This window comes from Chelmon rostratus, chromosome 15 (genome assembly GCF_017976325.1).
Source record: "Chelmon rostratus isolate fCheRos1 chromosome 15, fCheRos1.pri, whole genome shotgun sequence".
Classification (NCBI taxonomy): Eukaryota; Metazoa; Chordata; class Actinopteri; order Chaetodontiformes; family Chaetodontidae; genus Chelmon; species Chelmon rostratus.
In genome coordinates, this window is record NC_055672.1 from 6,618,353 (window position 1) to 6,632,837 (window position 14,485).

The following is a 14,485-nucleotide window of genomic DNA, read 5'->3' on the forward strand; positions in this document are numbered from 1 at the left end:
ATATTGGTTGTAGTGGTTATTTAAAATATTTTGGGACCATAAATGACAATCTCTGGGGGGCGATGCATCAAATTTGTGGGATTTTGGAGCATAATGACACCTTTTAGGATTCTAATAATATATTTTTTAGCAGTAAATTTGGGGGATTTGGGGGCACTGTAACAAATTTGGAGATTATACTTTATTATAAGTTTAATTTTGGGGATCATATCAGCACATTTTGGAGCACCATAATGTTTAGCAATGGGGGAGCACTATAACAAAATTTGGGATTATATCAATGAACACTCTTTTCCAAATGCGATGGCGGTATTTTGGAAAACTAAAAAAAATATGGTCGCATGGCAGTTAAGAGAAACAAATGTCTTCACCACACAACTGTAGAACTGTTGAAAGTGTAAGTGAGTGTGATCAGTAACTAAAGACACTGAACCTGCACGGCGGCCGAGCTCCTGGCTGATGTAAACAGTGTTGAGGTAACGCCTGAGGAGGAGGAAATACAATGACAGCGAGCACACAGTGAGGATGAAGTGGGGAAACCGAAGCATCGAAACAGAGCGGTGCTCTCATGGATGTTCGGGGAAGGAAGCACAAACACACAGTGTCAGTCCGGGAAGTAGAGAGTCAGGGAGGGAGGAGGGTGAGGGAGGGAGAGAGAGAGAGAGAGAGACCTGGAACTGAAGTGCACCATAAACCTGAGCTCACTGGCATTTCTCTCCAGTCGGCCCGTGAGAGTGAGCTGCACCACTGGATGTACAAAGTTTATCCTCTGTCAGTGAAAACATCGCATGGGTGAGTTTACATTTCTCTGCTTTTCAATTTGAAGTCATACAAATAGCTTCTCATGCACCAGTGGAGGGAGGTAACACAAATTCCTTCATACGCCTGCAGCACAAAGCAGTGTTTGTTGACCGTCGTTGGCTCTGGTTTCATGAAATTAAACTCTTTCCGCTTTTTGTTTGCAGCTGAGTATTCAGCATTCGTCCTCAAACACACTGAAACTGAGCTCCTTTGTTTATTTCTGTCATTAAACAGAAAGTTTTAATATCGTTTGTGTTGGCCTCTCAAACCTCAGAATATCCTCCCAGCCATGGCGGTGAAATTAGGGGTTTACAGCTAATAAGATATTATAAAAAAGAGAGAAAGAGAATTATATAAGTATAATCTTTGTCTATTTTGGAGGATTTTGGGGGAAACAAAACTATTTGGGGTATTTTATTAAATTTTGAACAACAAATTTTAAGGGTGCTTTCCCAAATTTGGGGGTTTTGGTTAGAAGTGGAACAAATGTTGAAATTCAATCATATTTTTTGAGTGTTTTACCAAATTGTGGTATTATATCAACAAATAAGGACAATGTCTGTCAACTCTCAGTGATCAGTGAAGATTTTGGGACCACAACAACAAACAAATCTTGGTGGCACCGTAACACATTTTGGGAGCACTGTATCATGTTTTGGGCACTGTAACACATTTTGTGATAGCATCAAATGAAAAAACTATAGGGCTAAGCACCAAATCTTAGGTATTCGAGTGCAACACAACAAGCTTTATGATTATAACAATAAATTATTTTGGGGATTTTGTTGAAAACTTCACTGCACTTTAACAAAAGCTGGAATTATATAAAACTGCGAAATTTAAGGGCGCTGTTCCAAACTTCAGTAATTTGGTGGCACTATAACAAATTTTGGTATTTGGTGTGTTATCAGCTCCTGATTAGATCCCCAGAAGGGCTTGGTCTGGCCCCGTGGTATCTCTGTTCACTGTGTAAACTGTAACTTCCACTGACTCTTTCAACACTGAAAACATTTCCAGTTGCAGCCATGGAGTGCCTCAAAGACTGCTGCAAGAACTTCATGAAGAGGAAGGGGAAGGAGCAGGAGACCCAAGGTAAACTGACCTCCTGCACGGCTGCACATCAGACACCTCTGACAGACTGTTTCCCTTCTGATTGGGTGATTTCCTGTGCTTTCAAGTGATCGCACTGAAGATGCCTCCAAACAAGGCAGCAGGACGGGAACTTGATGAAGAGAGAAGGGGGGTCACAGAGGATTACCTCCTGTCCAAGCTGCCCCCGGACGGCAGAGAGGTGCCGTTTGTCCTGCCGACCTTCAAGGCCTCTTACGTCCAACCCAGAGGCTCCCGCTACCCAAGTTTACAGTCTGGACCACAGAGTACGTACCCATCGAAAAATAACACCAGCTGGCTGCATGTTTGCGTTAACAGATGCTCTGTCTCTTTTAGATCTGAACTGATTAACCCTCCTATTGTCTTCGGGTCAATTTTAACCCATTTTCAAGTGTTTGCATATCATATAGTAGATGGAAAGACAATACAAGGGTTAAACTAATTCACACATTCTCATTATCATATCCAAATGAACTGCAACACTGTGGAAACCTCTCCTAGGTATTAGTGTTGACTTAAAGGTTGGGTCGGTAAACAGTCCCATTATCATATTGTCTCTGAGCACACTGAATACACAAGGTGCAATAATTACATTCTCCACAAATAATACTGAACTTTTGGTTTCTTTACTCCTTTGTGCTGCACATTACGGCTGCCAGAAGGAACTGGATTTTTAAGGTGTGGATTTGGGACAATTTAGGGTGAAAGTCAGACCAGCTTTACTGCAGACACGGACAGTGCACAGAACAAGCGTGAGCCAACATTTGGCCCTCCCAAACCTGAACAAAGCTGACTCTGTGATCGCAGTTGGTTGGCTCGGATAAGTACCAGAAACACCCTCTATGAGTTTTTATTTTAATTTTTTTCTTTATATAATTTACTAAATTAGTAAATCTAGTAAGATTATTTGTTTTGTTTAGATTCTGTGCAAAATTCTGTTCTGGGCGATATATTTTCGCCTCAACAGCGCCCCCATCAGGCCATATTTTTGCAGCATCCAGGTAGTCCAATGCGTAATGTAAGAATTTAGTCTTCTCACGTCTTGAACTCATGCTGCAGCTTGGAGCACAATCACACTGTCAATCTAGTGTGGAATAACACCGGCGATCTTGCCTCAGCACTCACTGAGGACTCACAGTGCCATTATGCCTGCAAGTTTCATTAAAATCAGCTCAGAGGTTACTGAAGTATGACCTGACATTCGGTCACTCAGGAGACAAGTAGGATATCCTGTTTCTGAATGAATAGCTGTGTTCTTTTAGTTTACTGACTGAAAAGAGTACTTTGGTCAAATGGAAGCTCGCTGACCTCCAGCCCCGCTCTCTGTCTGCAGGTTCAGCCCGGAGCACGTATGCAGAGAGGAAGGCAGAGCTGCTTGGCACCAGTCATTTCCCCTATGTCCTCGAGCCCAGCTTCCGTCAGGGTCAGATGGCCGAGTTCATCTCCCCCGGCTCGACCCGCCGCAACACACTGAAGAACAGAAACGCCAGTCCCCAAAGTCCAGGTAGCAGATGCAGCCTTATCCGTGAAATCTACATTTATTTCAAAGTATTTCCTCCACAATGTTGGACTCTTTCTTACTGTTTTTGTCTTTCTTTTCATTTTCTAAAGAATTTACAGTGACATGAAATTGTATATGTTTGAGAAGCTAAATATGAAATCAGTGAATTTGTGTCATGCATGTTACACCCAAACACAGCATGCATGTTTGTCACAGCTAGTTCTGATTAACAGTTTTTGTGCAGTTGTGGAAAGAAGAGTGTTGTAAATACTTGGATAAGAAATTGTATGTATCCCTGAATTAATAACAGGAAACTACAGACTGACACGTAAAGATTAACCCACCTTAACCAGGGCTGATTCTTCGCTTCCAGGTTGGACTCTGACGCCGGGCAGCGAGCAGCGACTGAGCAGCTCCATGTTTGATCTGTCCAGCTCTCAGAGTCACATGCAGGTGAGACTGCTCTCTATCTAATCTGTATTCACACAGTCTTTCTCACCCTGTGTCAACCAAGACTAAACATAGTTTTATAGTTTCCACTGTCCTCAGCAGCAGAGTAGAACATTGCAAACAAGCCCCACAGTTTGGTATTTTGATTAAAGGCGGCAAAGCGAGGGGGGTCCTTTCATCCAGAGGACTTTAATAAGAAGCAGGTGTGGAAGCTAATCTTCAATTACCCTTATGAGCTTATCTGTATTAAGAGCCAGTCAGATATCATCTTTACTGATAAGGAAAACAATTCAGCAATTTCTGGTAAAATAGCTCATTATCCATGTATGGAGGCCCAAATGTGACACAAAGCTGTGATATTAAACATAAAGTAAGCCCAAATTTTCTTACCAAAAGCCTGTATGGTATATGTGAAGCTATATAGCTAGCAGCTAGTTGTCTTAGCTTAGCACAAAGACTGGGAACAAGGGGAAACTGCTAGCCTGGCTCTGTCCAAACAGGTAACAAGCAAAATCTGAATTACTGCAGTTTTAAAGAGGGATGATTTGTCAGACTATTTCTTGGCTGGGCACGACTACTTCCTGGAGTCTCCACCAATACCACACCCCATAATAATAATGTTTACAGTCCTTCTACACTTTGTTTTTTTTTTTGTAGGGATTAAACAAATTGCATATGGTGTGTTAATTAGTGAGCGTATGAGGTGCTGGTACATGGATTTTGTCACCTTTGAACAAAACCCTGCTAGCCGGCTGCTGGCTGTCGTCCAGTATTGAACATGCAGATAAAAGAGTGGTGTCGATCTTCTAATCAAACTCTTGGCGAGAAAGCAATTAAAAATGTCCTTTAAAGATAACTGGATAAGTTAAATAAATCAAGTTTAATTCAATTAATTTTATCATCTTATCTTTGATGAAGGGAAAAAAATGAAGCTTTTTTATTTTTTTTACCTGATCTAAAGTTAAGTGTAATGCTTTTATATGTTTATCTACACTATTAGCAATAAAACAGCCATTTCTGGTTAAATAAGGATCTTGATTAGTCTTAGAAAAACGATCTGCATTGACAAAAACAAGTACTTTTACTGGACGTACTTTGCCCACATTGAGCACATTTGCCTCCAAGGATTATGTTCGTGCGTTTCACGGCTCCCAGGTGAGGTGATATACAAGACCACTTCCAAAATGTTTTGCACCCATTAGTCATTCAGACCCCAAAACATGTATAAATAGGGTCCAGGTTAAAAAATACCGGAATTACCCTTTTGTGAGTCGTCTTAATGTGAGTCACTGGAGATTAATTTCAGCCTCAGCACTTACCCCTGCAGTTTAATGGCCGTCCCTGAATGTATTTCTGTTTGCTGCGTATGATTCAGCTATTGATTGTCTGGGACAAAGTGGTATTTGATCAGTATTACAAAAAAGAAAGCAATGAGTAAGTTGGGGTGTATTTCTTTGTTCTATAAAGGATGTGGTGAAGTAAGCCTGTCAGCAGCTTTGTATTAGTTCACATGAATCGTTGAGGCTGCTTTACAAACAGTCAATCTAACGCCCAAAACCTCGATAAACATTTTAATATCTCACTCACACTGCGATAAACGTCAGAGCAGCGTCCATGCGACACTCTCACTGTTTTGCACGATATGAACCAACATGGACACATTTGTATTCACTACTCACTTGTGTTAATGTCCTTATTATCCAGAGTAACATGCAGTGGGTGTAAAATTACCATTCAATTTGTCAAAATGTTTAGCTTGGCAACATTATGAGCAAACAGTAGTGAGTTATTAAAACCATAAAAGGCACAGCACCTTGGCAATAGATCTAACATTGAACAAAGAAACTCGGGTTTCCAGAATGAAGGTGTGAAATGAAAAACACAGGTAAAGAAACAAGTGATTTTCATTAGCCATGCTCACAACATGGCCGAAAGGATAGCTGTGTCAGTGGATTAGATTAGAATGATATTTTCTACAACCATTCATGTTCCCCAGAGGATGCATCCTAAAATTTGATGGTCTGCAGACTTTTTCTCTCGCGCCACCATGAGTCTTGTGCTTTTGAGCGAAATCTCTTGGCAACTATTGGACAGATTGACATGAAATCTGATTCAGACATTCATGGTCCCCATTGGATGAACTGTAATAACGTTGATCCCCTGACTTCCCATCTAGCGCCATCATCATGTCAAAATTGTGATTGGTGACTTCAGACCTGCAAAGCATTCTCTTTGGCTTCAGCTGCACTTTGTGTTCAGTGCAAATTAGCAATGTTAGCCTGTCCTGACCCTCTTTGTGTGTGTTTGGATTCACCTGCAGCGCTTCGACTCCGTCTCCAGCGTCCTCAGCAGCACGTCCTCCATGATCGGCTCCATTGAAAGCAGCCTGGGTAACTTAACTACAGATATATCTCCTTTCCCTTTCAAACTTTACAAGGAGTAATGACTTAAGTTTGATTAAGATCACTCTGCATTGTGTAATCGTGAATGGTCCGCCACAGTAATCACTTCCAAATGTTTTCACTACAGTCCGCCATTGAGCTTCAGAGATAAGCCTCCTTACATAAAGATTGGATTATTCCAGGAAGAGAAACAGCTTTGTTATCATAAGAGATAAATGATTTGTTTGAAGATAAACTTGTTAATCCTTTCAGTTCTTCACTTGTTTTTTTTAAATGCAACCAGTGTTACAAAATTCCTGCACTGCCAAGGGCAAATTACCACCTCCAATACTTCTACTTTTGTTTTATTTGTTGTCCTATGCAACAATAATGAATGACCTAAAAGCAGAACATATCACTGAGAAGATCCAGAAAACTAAACTTAAAGATGATGCAACAAATGTGGTACAAAACATTTCCATATATACAGTATCAGCTTTTAACACTCATCTACATGTTCATATAGCTACACTATAAATTCATATCTACATTATAACATTACATCCAATAATTTGTTCCTGTTGTGCTGCTGTCGTCTGATTTCCCAAATGTCACAGACTCCATCACCCTGTCCGGGGATGAGCGCGAGCTGGGCAAGGTGAGCGTCCAAGTGAGCTACCAGGAGGCTGTGGAGCAGGTGTGGATCACTCTGGTCCAGGTAAGGTTACATGCTGTGAAGAGAGAGGGGAGCATGAGGACATAAAGAGCTCCATTGTGCTCTTCAATGGACCCTCTGTCCTCAACACAGGTCTCTGTTCGCTCCTCTCAGTGCTCCATTAGCTTTGGCTCGGACTCATCGGAGGAAAAGGTTGTTTTTTTAAGACACAGAAGTCTGTATTTCCAGTGATCCGTGTATCCGAGGAATTCAAACACCTACAGTGTGTGTGTGCTGTGCATACAATCTTTGTTTTTTAAGGCTTTAATACAGAGACATGCACTAATTCTTCAAAGAACGGGGACAAACATGAAAAAGAGGCACCTCTTTCCCACCTAAGATTAGAGTTTTGGTTTTAGGGTTCATTTTGTCCCAAACACACATCAGTGCAGCACTTGATTTATCCACTGGGACATCTGGATGAACAAGTAGGGCATTGAGTTTGCAGAAATACCCTTGTTGTGTGGCATTATGTCAAAAATTGCATTTTTTCCTGCAGCACAAATGAAGCATATCCTGCTAAAATAAAGGTTTAAAAAAGAAAAGTGGACTTAAAGCATTAAAGCAGCCTGTTGTTTCTGAAATAATTAGATCTTTATAAAATAATAGTAATAATACTCACATGCACATGCACATACGACTAAAGTATTTATGTCCTTTTCGCTAAGTAAGCAGTTTGTTCTAAACCTGTTTGCTTAAGAGCGTGTTAGCCTATGAATAGATTTGACCTTCCCCAACAAAAACGTTCCTTTCCCTCTTTCGTTATCAGTGTTCAGACCTCAACCTTCCCTCGGATGGAGTGGAGCAACAAAAGATTGGCTTTAAAGGCATCATCACCATCCCCAAACCGATACAGTTCAAGAGCTCAGTCAAGGAATACAGTCAGGTAACGCTGAGGACCACTTTCTAAAACCTGATGAAAGTGGGTTGAGATTCTTGATAGCTACTCATTTTCTTTCTTAGAGTGCTTTGAACTTATCTTTTTCTTTGTGAGATTAACTTTGCAGGGTTGTTACTCCAGTTGTTCTAGAGTTGTGGAAAAACCACCTGATTTTCCTGTCTCCGTTCCTTAGGATGTGTCCTTCATGGAGACCTTTGTGTTTGCGCTGCGTCTCCAGCAGTTGCGCGGCAGTGCTTTGGTGTTGCGGCTGCAAACGCACAACCCCAAGAAACGCACGGTGGCGGAGTGCGTCCTCTCCCTTCGACAGCTTGGCTCTCAGGAGATGGAGCACTGGCTAGACCTCAACCCTCCATCCAAATCCTCCGTGAGTGTTCACTTCACATATGAGTCAGACCGGTGGTACTAAAGTCTGTTTTGGTCTTGAGTCTGGTGTCCGGTTTCCACTACATTGTCTGTCACTGGTGGTTTTAAAGAGGAACAGTTTGTGAACATGAATTACAAGGAATTAAAGAATTATATCTCAAACCCAGGCTTATTTGAGCACAATCTAAAGCTGATTAATCAGGTAGGATTGCCTTTTTTATTTCCTCCATTCAGGGGGGTTATTTTGCTTTGTTTTGCCCCAGACCATCAGAACGAAGTGATGTAACCATCCTGCTGAAGTCATTTTCAGGCAACAAAGGTGGTTGTATCAATATATATCAAATATAATGTCAGTCCGAATGTTTTCTGCAGCCATGCTAGCAGTAAGGTGGAATTTGGAACAGTGCAGCTTTGAGCTAAATGCTAATATCAGCACATGTGAACATGCACAAAATGATGCTGCAAAAGAATGAGTTACCCTACAAATACTGGATTTGTAGGCCTAGTTAGGCTTACTAGCATGCTCACACTAACACATTCATGTTCCATCATTTTAGTTTGCGTGTTAGCGTGCTAAAATTTGCTAATCAGCACAAAGTACAGCTGAAGCTGAAGGTAGGCTCATTAGTTTTGCAGATTTTGGTCATAAACCAAAGAACTGGACTAACTGAATCTCTGATTTGATGATGGTGCTAGACGAGAAGTCAGAGCAGGTTGGATGTCTCCACCACACTTCATGACAATCCATCCAATAGTTGTTAAGATATTTTACCAAAACCACAAATCTGAACTTCATGCATGGCGGTGCAAAAGGAAACAGTCAGAGCATCACCAAAGTCAGCGAGGTTCAACCTTTGGGGACCACGAACGTCTGGACAAACATTCATGGTAATCCATCAAAGGGTTGTTGACATATTTCAGTCTGGACCAAAGTGGTGGACCAACTGAAAGACAAACTACTGCTAGCATGGCTTAAAATATACACATTGTGGATTTAACATCCTTTGCTCTAAGCTAGACCTGTTTATATATCTATATCTATATCTATATCTATCTATCTATCTATATATATATATATATATGTGTGTATATATATGTGTGTGTCTGTGTGTATATATATGTATATACATATATATACACACAGACACACACATATATATATGTTTAGTCCAGATCTTGATTATGGAGGCTGACTTTGACTCCAAAATGCGCCAAATGAAAATTTGGTTAAATTGTGGCAACATGGTAACTAAAACTCAGAGAACAAACACAGACGGACAAATAATGACTGACGTTTGCTGACTCACGCAGTCTGAGTCAACCACCTGAAATAATCAGTGCTGTGTTGGTGTCTGATGTTCTTAATGGCTGTTCAAAAACTGTACAATACATTCTGCGTTGTAGCAATTAGCTAATATTGTCTTACCTGCTGTCCAGCTGTTGTGGCCAACAGGAAAAACTTTCAGTGTGGGAATAGCCCAGACTTTTACAACTTATTCTCCACCATTTCCTCTGTTGGCTGCTACCTTTTATCACCCTTTTGTATGTGCACAGTAAATAAGAACAAAGCGCTGTGTGCCTCATAAAACTGTCCCCATGATGCATTGTAGCCCACTGGCATGTACCGTACTCTTGGCCTTGTCAGTCAGACTTTATGTTGTTGCATAATCACAAGAAAAAGAGAAAGGAGATTCATTAGTGAGGGGAATTGGGAGACAGGCTTTTATTTGAGAGAAAAAAACAGAGTGCAGATTCTGGAAATGTAAGACGTGGAAAGTAGGTCAAACCTCCAACCATTTCAGCAGCAGAGTGGTTTTGTTCATAAATGGATGCATGTCTGGCAGGTGAAAGTAGAATGTGAACGGTTTCTGCACTTAGCGGATCAGACAATGAATCATCATTAGGTTCTCAGAGGGACAATTTGATAGTCAGTGAATTTACCCATCTGGTGGACACAAAAGGCACAAATTGTCCAAATCCACTGTCACTCAGGCTCTTAAGGGTATAGACAGCTGAACTCTCCAGTCTCGAACAAGAAAAATATCTGCAGCATTTTGAAAAGAAGCAGGGCAGCTGGCAGTCTCAGATGAATCATACAAGACTAACAGTGTACAGCCACGCAAGCACTATGCGTCATTATGCTAGCATGTTAACAATGACAATGCTAACAGGCTTATATTTAGCAAATATAATGTTTCCAATGTTCACCATTTGGTTTACTTTTTGGTTTGTTTTGGTTAGCATTATCTTGCTAACAATTGCTAGTTAGTGTGAAAAGTACTGTGCTGCTGAGGATGACAGAAATATCTTTAGGTTGGTCATAGACCAATAACCAATCAAGTGATTGACAAATTCAAATTCTTAACTGAGGATGGCGATCACCAGAGTTATTAAAGTCAGATATTTGTTGAGATTCACTAAAAGCCACAAATATTAACCTCATCGTGGTGCTAGAGGAAAGTCATTAGAATCAAGAAGCAACCTCTAAAAATGGAGCCAATGCTGAAGTGCCGATAATTGCAGTACCTCAAATGGCCATTTGAGGCTGCTCAAAATGCAAGTCAATCCCCAAACACCTCCATATTAAAATGCCCAACTTAACAGCAGAAATAAACGTGTTTACAGCCTGGTACAAAAAACAGCTTTTTTTCCCTACAGCTCATTTCCCCATTCATGGCAACTGTGCAGTACAACTCACTTGTTTGAGTCTTATGAAGGTTTAAAGTTATGCATTATCATAGGTATGGCCACTTTGAGTGACAGCTAGCTGCTAGGTTTCAGCAACCAGGCTTCATTCTTCTTGCCTCAGCTCTTCCCACGCTCCACCTCTTTGCCCATTTTTTAATGAGCGAGGACCTTTGGTGGAGTCAGGCACTGCCAAGATGGTGACGTCCAGAGCCAATGTCACTGAGCTTCACAATGGATCTATTGAAGCCTGTGGGTGACGTCAGGGAGACTACGGCCATGTTTTATACAGTCCGTGATTAGGATACATCATCTGGGATCCATGAATGTCTATTACAAATGTTGTACCGATCTATCCTGTATGTAGATGGAACTAAAAATAAAAACTGAAAATAGTTGTAGAAATAGTTCAGTCTAGGGGTGAACCAACAGACCAACAAACTGACATTGCCCTCCTGCCGTGAGCATGGCTAAAAATAATATTAGAAGGATTAACGCAGTGTTGATCTGCTTTGTATGATGTGAGCATGACACAATAAAGAACTGAGTCATTATCAAGTCTAGGTGAAAACAGACAAAAAAATGTTTTTATGAATGTAACAATTGCTATAGTAAGGAATTACAGGAGTGCACTATTCCAAGCTGAGAAAAACATGTCTGGCCTGGTGAAGCGCTGTATTTAAAGGTCAGAATATCAAGCACATCAAACTGCTGGTTTGAACGGTTTGGCCTTTAAAAAAAAAAAAAACACACACACACAAAAAAACACAACTTTTTGGCCATTAATTAAAGGTCAAACTGTTTTAACTTTAATATCACAAACTCTTAAAGTGCAGCTCCAACTGACACCAAACAGCTGTACTGACAGTTTACACTGATTGTTCTGAGAGAGCTGCTGTTAGAGGTCAAAATATCAAACTCTGAAAGCCTGTAGCTGCTGCAGTGCCGGCCCAGTTTTGATGAAAGCTGATGACGGATGATGCCTCTTGGAGGACATGTTTACTTGATGCTTGCAAGGCCAGAAAAAACAATGACCATGCAGAGAACACTGCTACCAATACGTCAAAGGGAAATAAACTTAGTAAATGAAACATATGATCATGTCTTGTCATACAGTTTCTTTGTACAATCAGTGCATCCTTAATGGATTGAGGTCTGAGATAAAACCACAAAAATGTGATTTTCATTCATTACTAGGCAGCTAGGAACTGCAGGTTGTGTTATGTCCCTTTAAATAAAGCCAAATGCCAAAAGACAATGTAAAAACTTACTGTATTAAAATACATGATTGCTTTGTATCTATTATGAGAGAACAAGAAAACGATTCTTTGTCTATAATCCAGAATACACCATTACATTCATGCCGAATTGTGAAGATGTAATTGAACGTCCTCTTTTAGGTGTGCCACTCTGAGCTGCATCTCACCACCTGCTTTCAGCCAGTCAACGGACGCATCCAGCTCCAGGTCCTCGCTGCCCAAAACCTCCCAGCATCCTCCTCACCCCTCACACAAGGTAGGTGTCACTGTGTGAACCCCAGTAACTCCACAGGTCTTGTGTAGTTCGCCTGAGTAACCCCACTGCTGTTTGCTCCCTGAAGCGTTTTTTGTCAAAGTGGAGATGCTCCAGTTGGGGCGGGTGGTGATGAAGAAGAAGACTCGCGCGCTGAAGGCCTCTGGCGGTCAGTGTCAGTGGACAGAGACTTTTCACTTCCTGCTGGCAGCGTTAGACCAGGCCTGCTCGCTGTCAGTCAAACTCTACAGCCGGAGCTCGGTCAGGAGGAAACAGTGTCTTGGACAGGTGAGGTGACCGGACACCAGATTTTCACCAGATCCTCATGAAGAAAAACTTTTAAATATGATGTCCTGGAGCTATTTTTCTTTTACTTATAGTTATTGATGTTGTAATATTTCACAAGTTAGGCTCTCAGTCATTCGGTATCACATGCTCTCTATTAGGAGGTGGAGCTTTCCAAGTCAAATTTCCATGTTTTCAGAGCATTTATCATCCAAGCTTTAAAATCAATTAAAACTTGTTTTAACTTTTTGCATATTAGTTTAACTGTTAAATACTTTTTTGGTAAATTAAATTTTCTGTTTACAGTTTTTTCTTTTTATCTCAAGCTGCTTTTCTTGTTACACAACTTCTTACCAATAATAGTGAAAAGATGTTAAGATTTTCAATAACACCACAAAGTATTGGCAGCATCTTTAATATCAGTGTATATTAAGGGAAGCAAAATTATCAGCCTTAAAGAGAGACTATGCAGCTTTTGCTAAACAGCGGCCACTGTGGCCAGAGGTGGTAATTACAGGATCGTGGCACACTTTCCCTTTGAAAGATTTATCTGTGACATGCTCAAACATTCACAGGAAGTCAGTAAACTGATTCTGTAATTGCAACAACAATATGTTTGCTAACATTATCTCACAGTAGCTCACATTAGCTTAGATTGTGATATTTCTTCCAAAGCACCCTCTAGGCCTCATCTTCACAAACACAAACATTTGAAGATAGCTGGAGTTTAAATGCAACAAGCTGAGGAATTATTGCCTCCTTCTCTGGCAGGTCCAGCTGGGATTCGACAGCCCTGTCCCAGAAGCAGTGGAGCAGTGGAAGGACACGATGGCTCATCCAGAGAAAGTGGTGTCTGCATGGCACAGGCTGGGCACTGCCTAGACCCCTCCTCCAGACTTCCTCTGTGCACACTACAGACGTGATGCTATTGTGCTGCAGGTCCAGCTGTGCCCGTTTGCTTTTCCAGCCGGTCGGCCACCATTCTTTATGCTAGCTAAGTCGACTCTGATGGACCGGACTGGAAACTACTGAATGTGGTCTGAATGCCCTGGGAGACCAGATTTCCACAGTCGGTTTAGGTGCTTGGTTGTAAATAGGGGTTTCGAACAAAGTATAGGTGCTGGAAAAGCTTTTTTGGTAGCTCTTGTGTAGACAAAATGAAGTTTTTTCTTTAAAAAACAGTAGAGCATTGACAAGAATTCAGCTGCATTGCATTTAGCTCTAGTTGATGCTTTATTTTGTAAGTCACATGCCCTGTGTATATCACAGCTTTTTTCTGAAAACCTTGTCACCCTTTCAGTTGGACGGAAAGTTTACAAGCAGAGAAAATGACCATAAAGTCAATCTCCCTGTATTAAACACATGTTTTCAGTCTGTAATTGAGGTCCATCTTAGTGGATAAAGCCAGCTGACAATGAGAAAAACATAGATCTCAACTTTTCCGGAGATCACAGGTTTTCCCTGAACCTAACTTAACTATAGGTTATCATGTTACTGTACAATGCAGCAGTATCAAACCTAAGCTGTACACCTTTGACAGTAAAGCACTTTAATTTTTTTTTATGTATTAATGTGTTGAAGTTTCCAATGTAGTGATTAAAAGAAGGAGTCGTTTGGAAAAGTTGCGTTTGTTTGTGTGTTTTTAAAAGGAACAGCGGAGAAGAGGATCTTTGCAGGATTTAAGTCAAATGTGAATGATAGGTGGTCTTTTTTTTTTTTTTTTGGTGTGTGCCTCAAGAAGGAAAACAGGCCAAGATCTTCAGCGAGCACATTGCACACAG

At 40.9% G+C, this 14,485-nt stretch overlaps 1 protein-coding gene across 1 annotated transcript; it reads left to right on the forward strand.

The window, feature by feature from the left end:
* Positions 1-728: 728 nt before the first annotated feature.
* Positions 729-14,279, forward strand: LOC121618772 (tandem C2 domains nuclear protein). Its single transcript, XM_041954370.1, has 12 exons — positions 729-792; positions 1,819-1,893; positions 1,980-2,177; positions 3,245-3,415; positions 3,786-3,865; positions 6,183-6,252; positions 6,861-6,961; positions 7,728-7,844; positions 8,032-8,223; positions 12,308-12,422; positions 12,508-12,707; positions 13,476-14,279. Exons 1-12 carry the CDS (start codon positions 789-791, stop codon positions 13,584-13,586), a joined length of 1,434 nt encoding a protein of 477 aa, XP_041810304.1. The 5' UTR covers positions 729-788; the 3' UTR covers positions 13,587-14,279.
* The last annotated feature ends 206 nt before the right edge of the window (positions 14,280-14,485 follow it).

What these genes read in the sequence shown, in the direction of transcription:
- LOC121618772 (XM_041954370.1), top strand. An exon ending in GAAGGAGCAGGAGACCCAAG is followed by an intron (nt 1,894 to 1,979) that starts GTAAACTGACCT and finishes TGTGCTTTCAAG; the next exon opens with TGATCGCACTGAAGATGCCT. An exon ending in TGTGGATCACTCTGGTCCAG is followed by an intron (nt 6,962 to 7,727) that starts GTAAGGTTACAT and finishes TTTCGTTATCAG; the next exon opens with TGTTCAGACCTCAACCTTCC.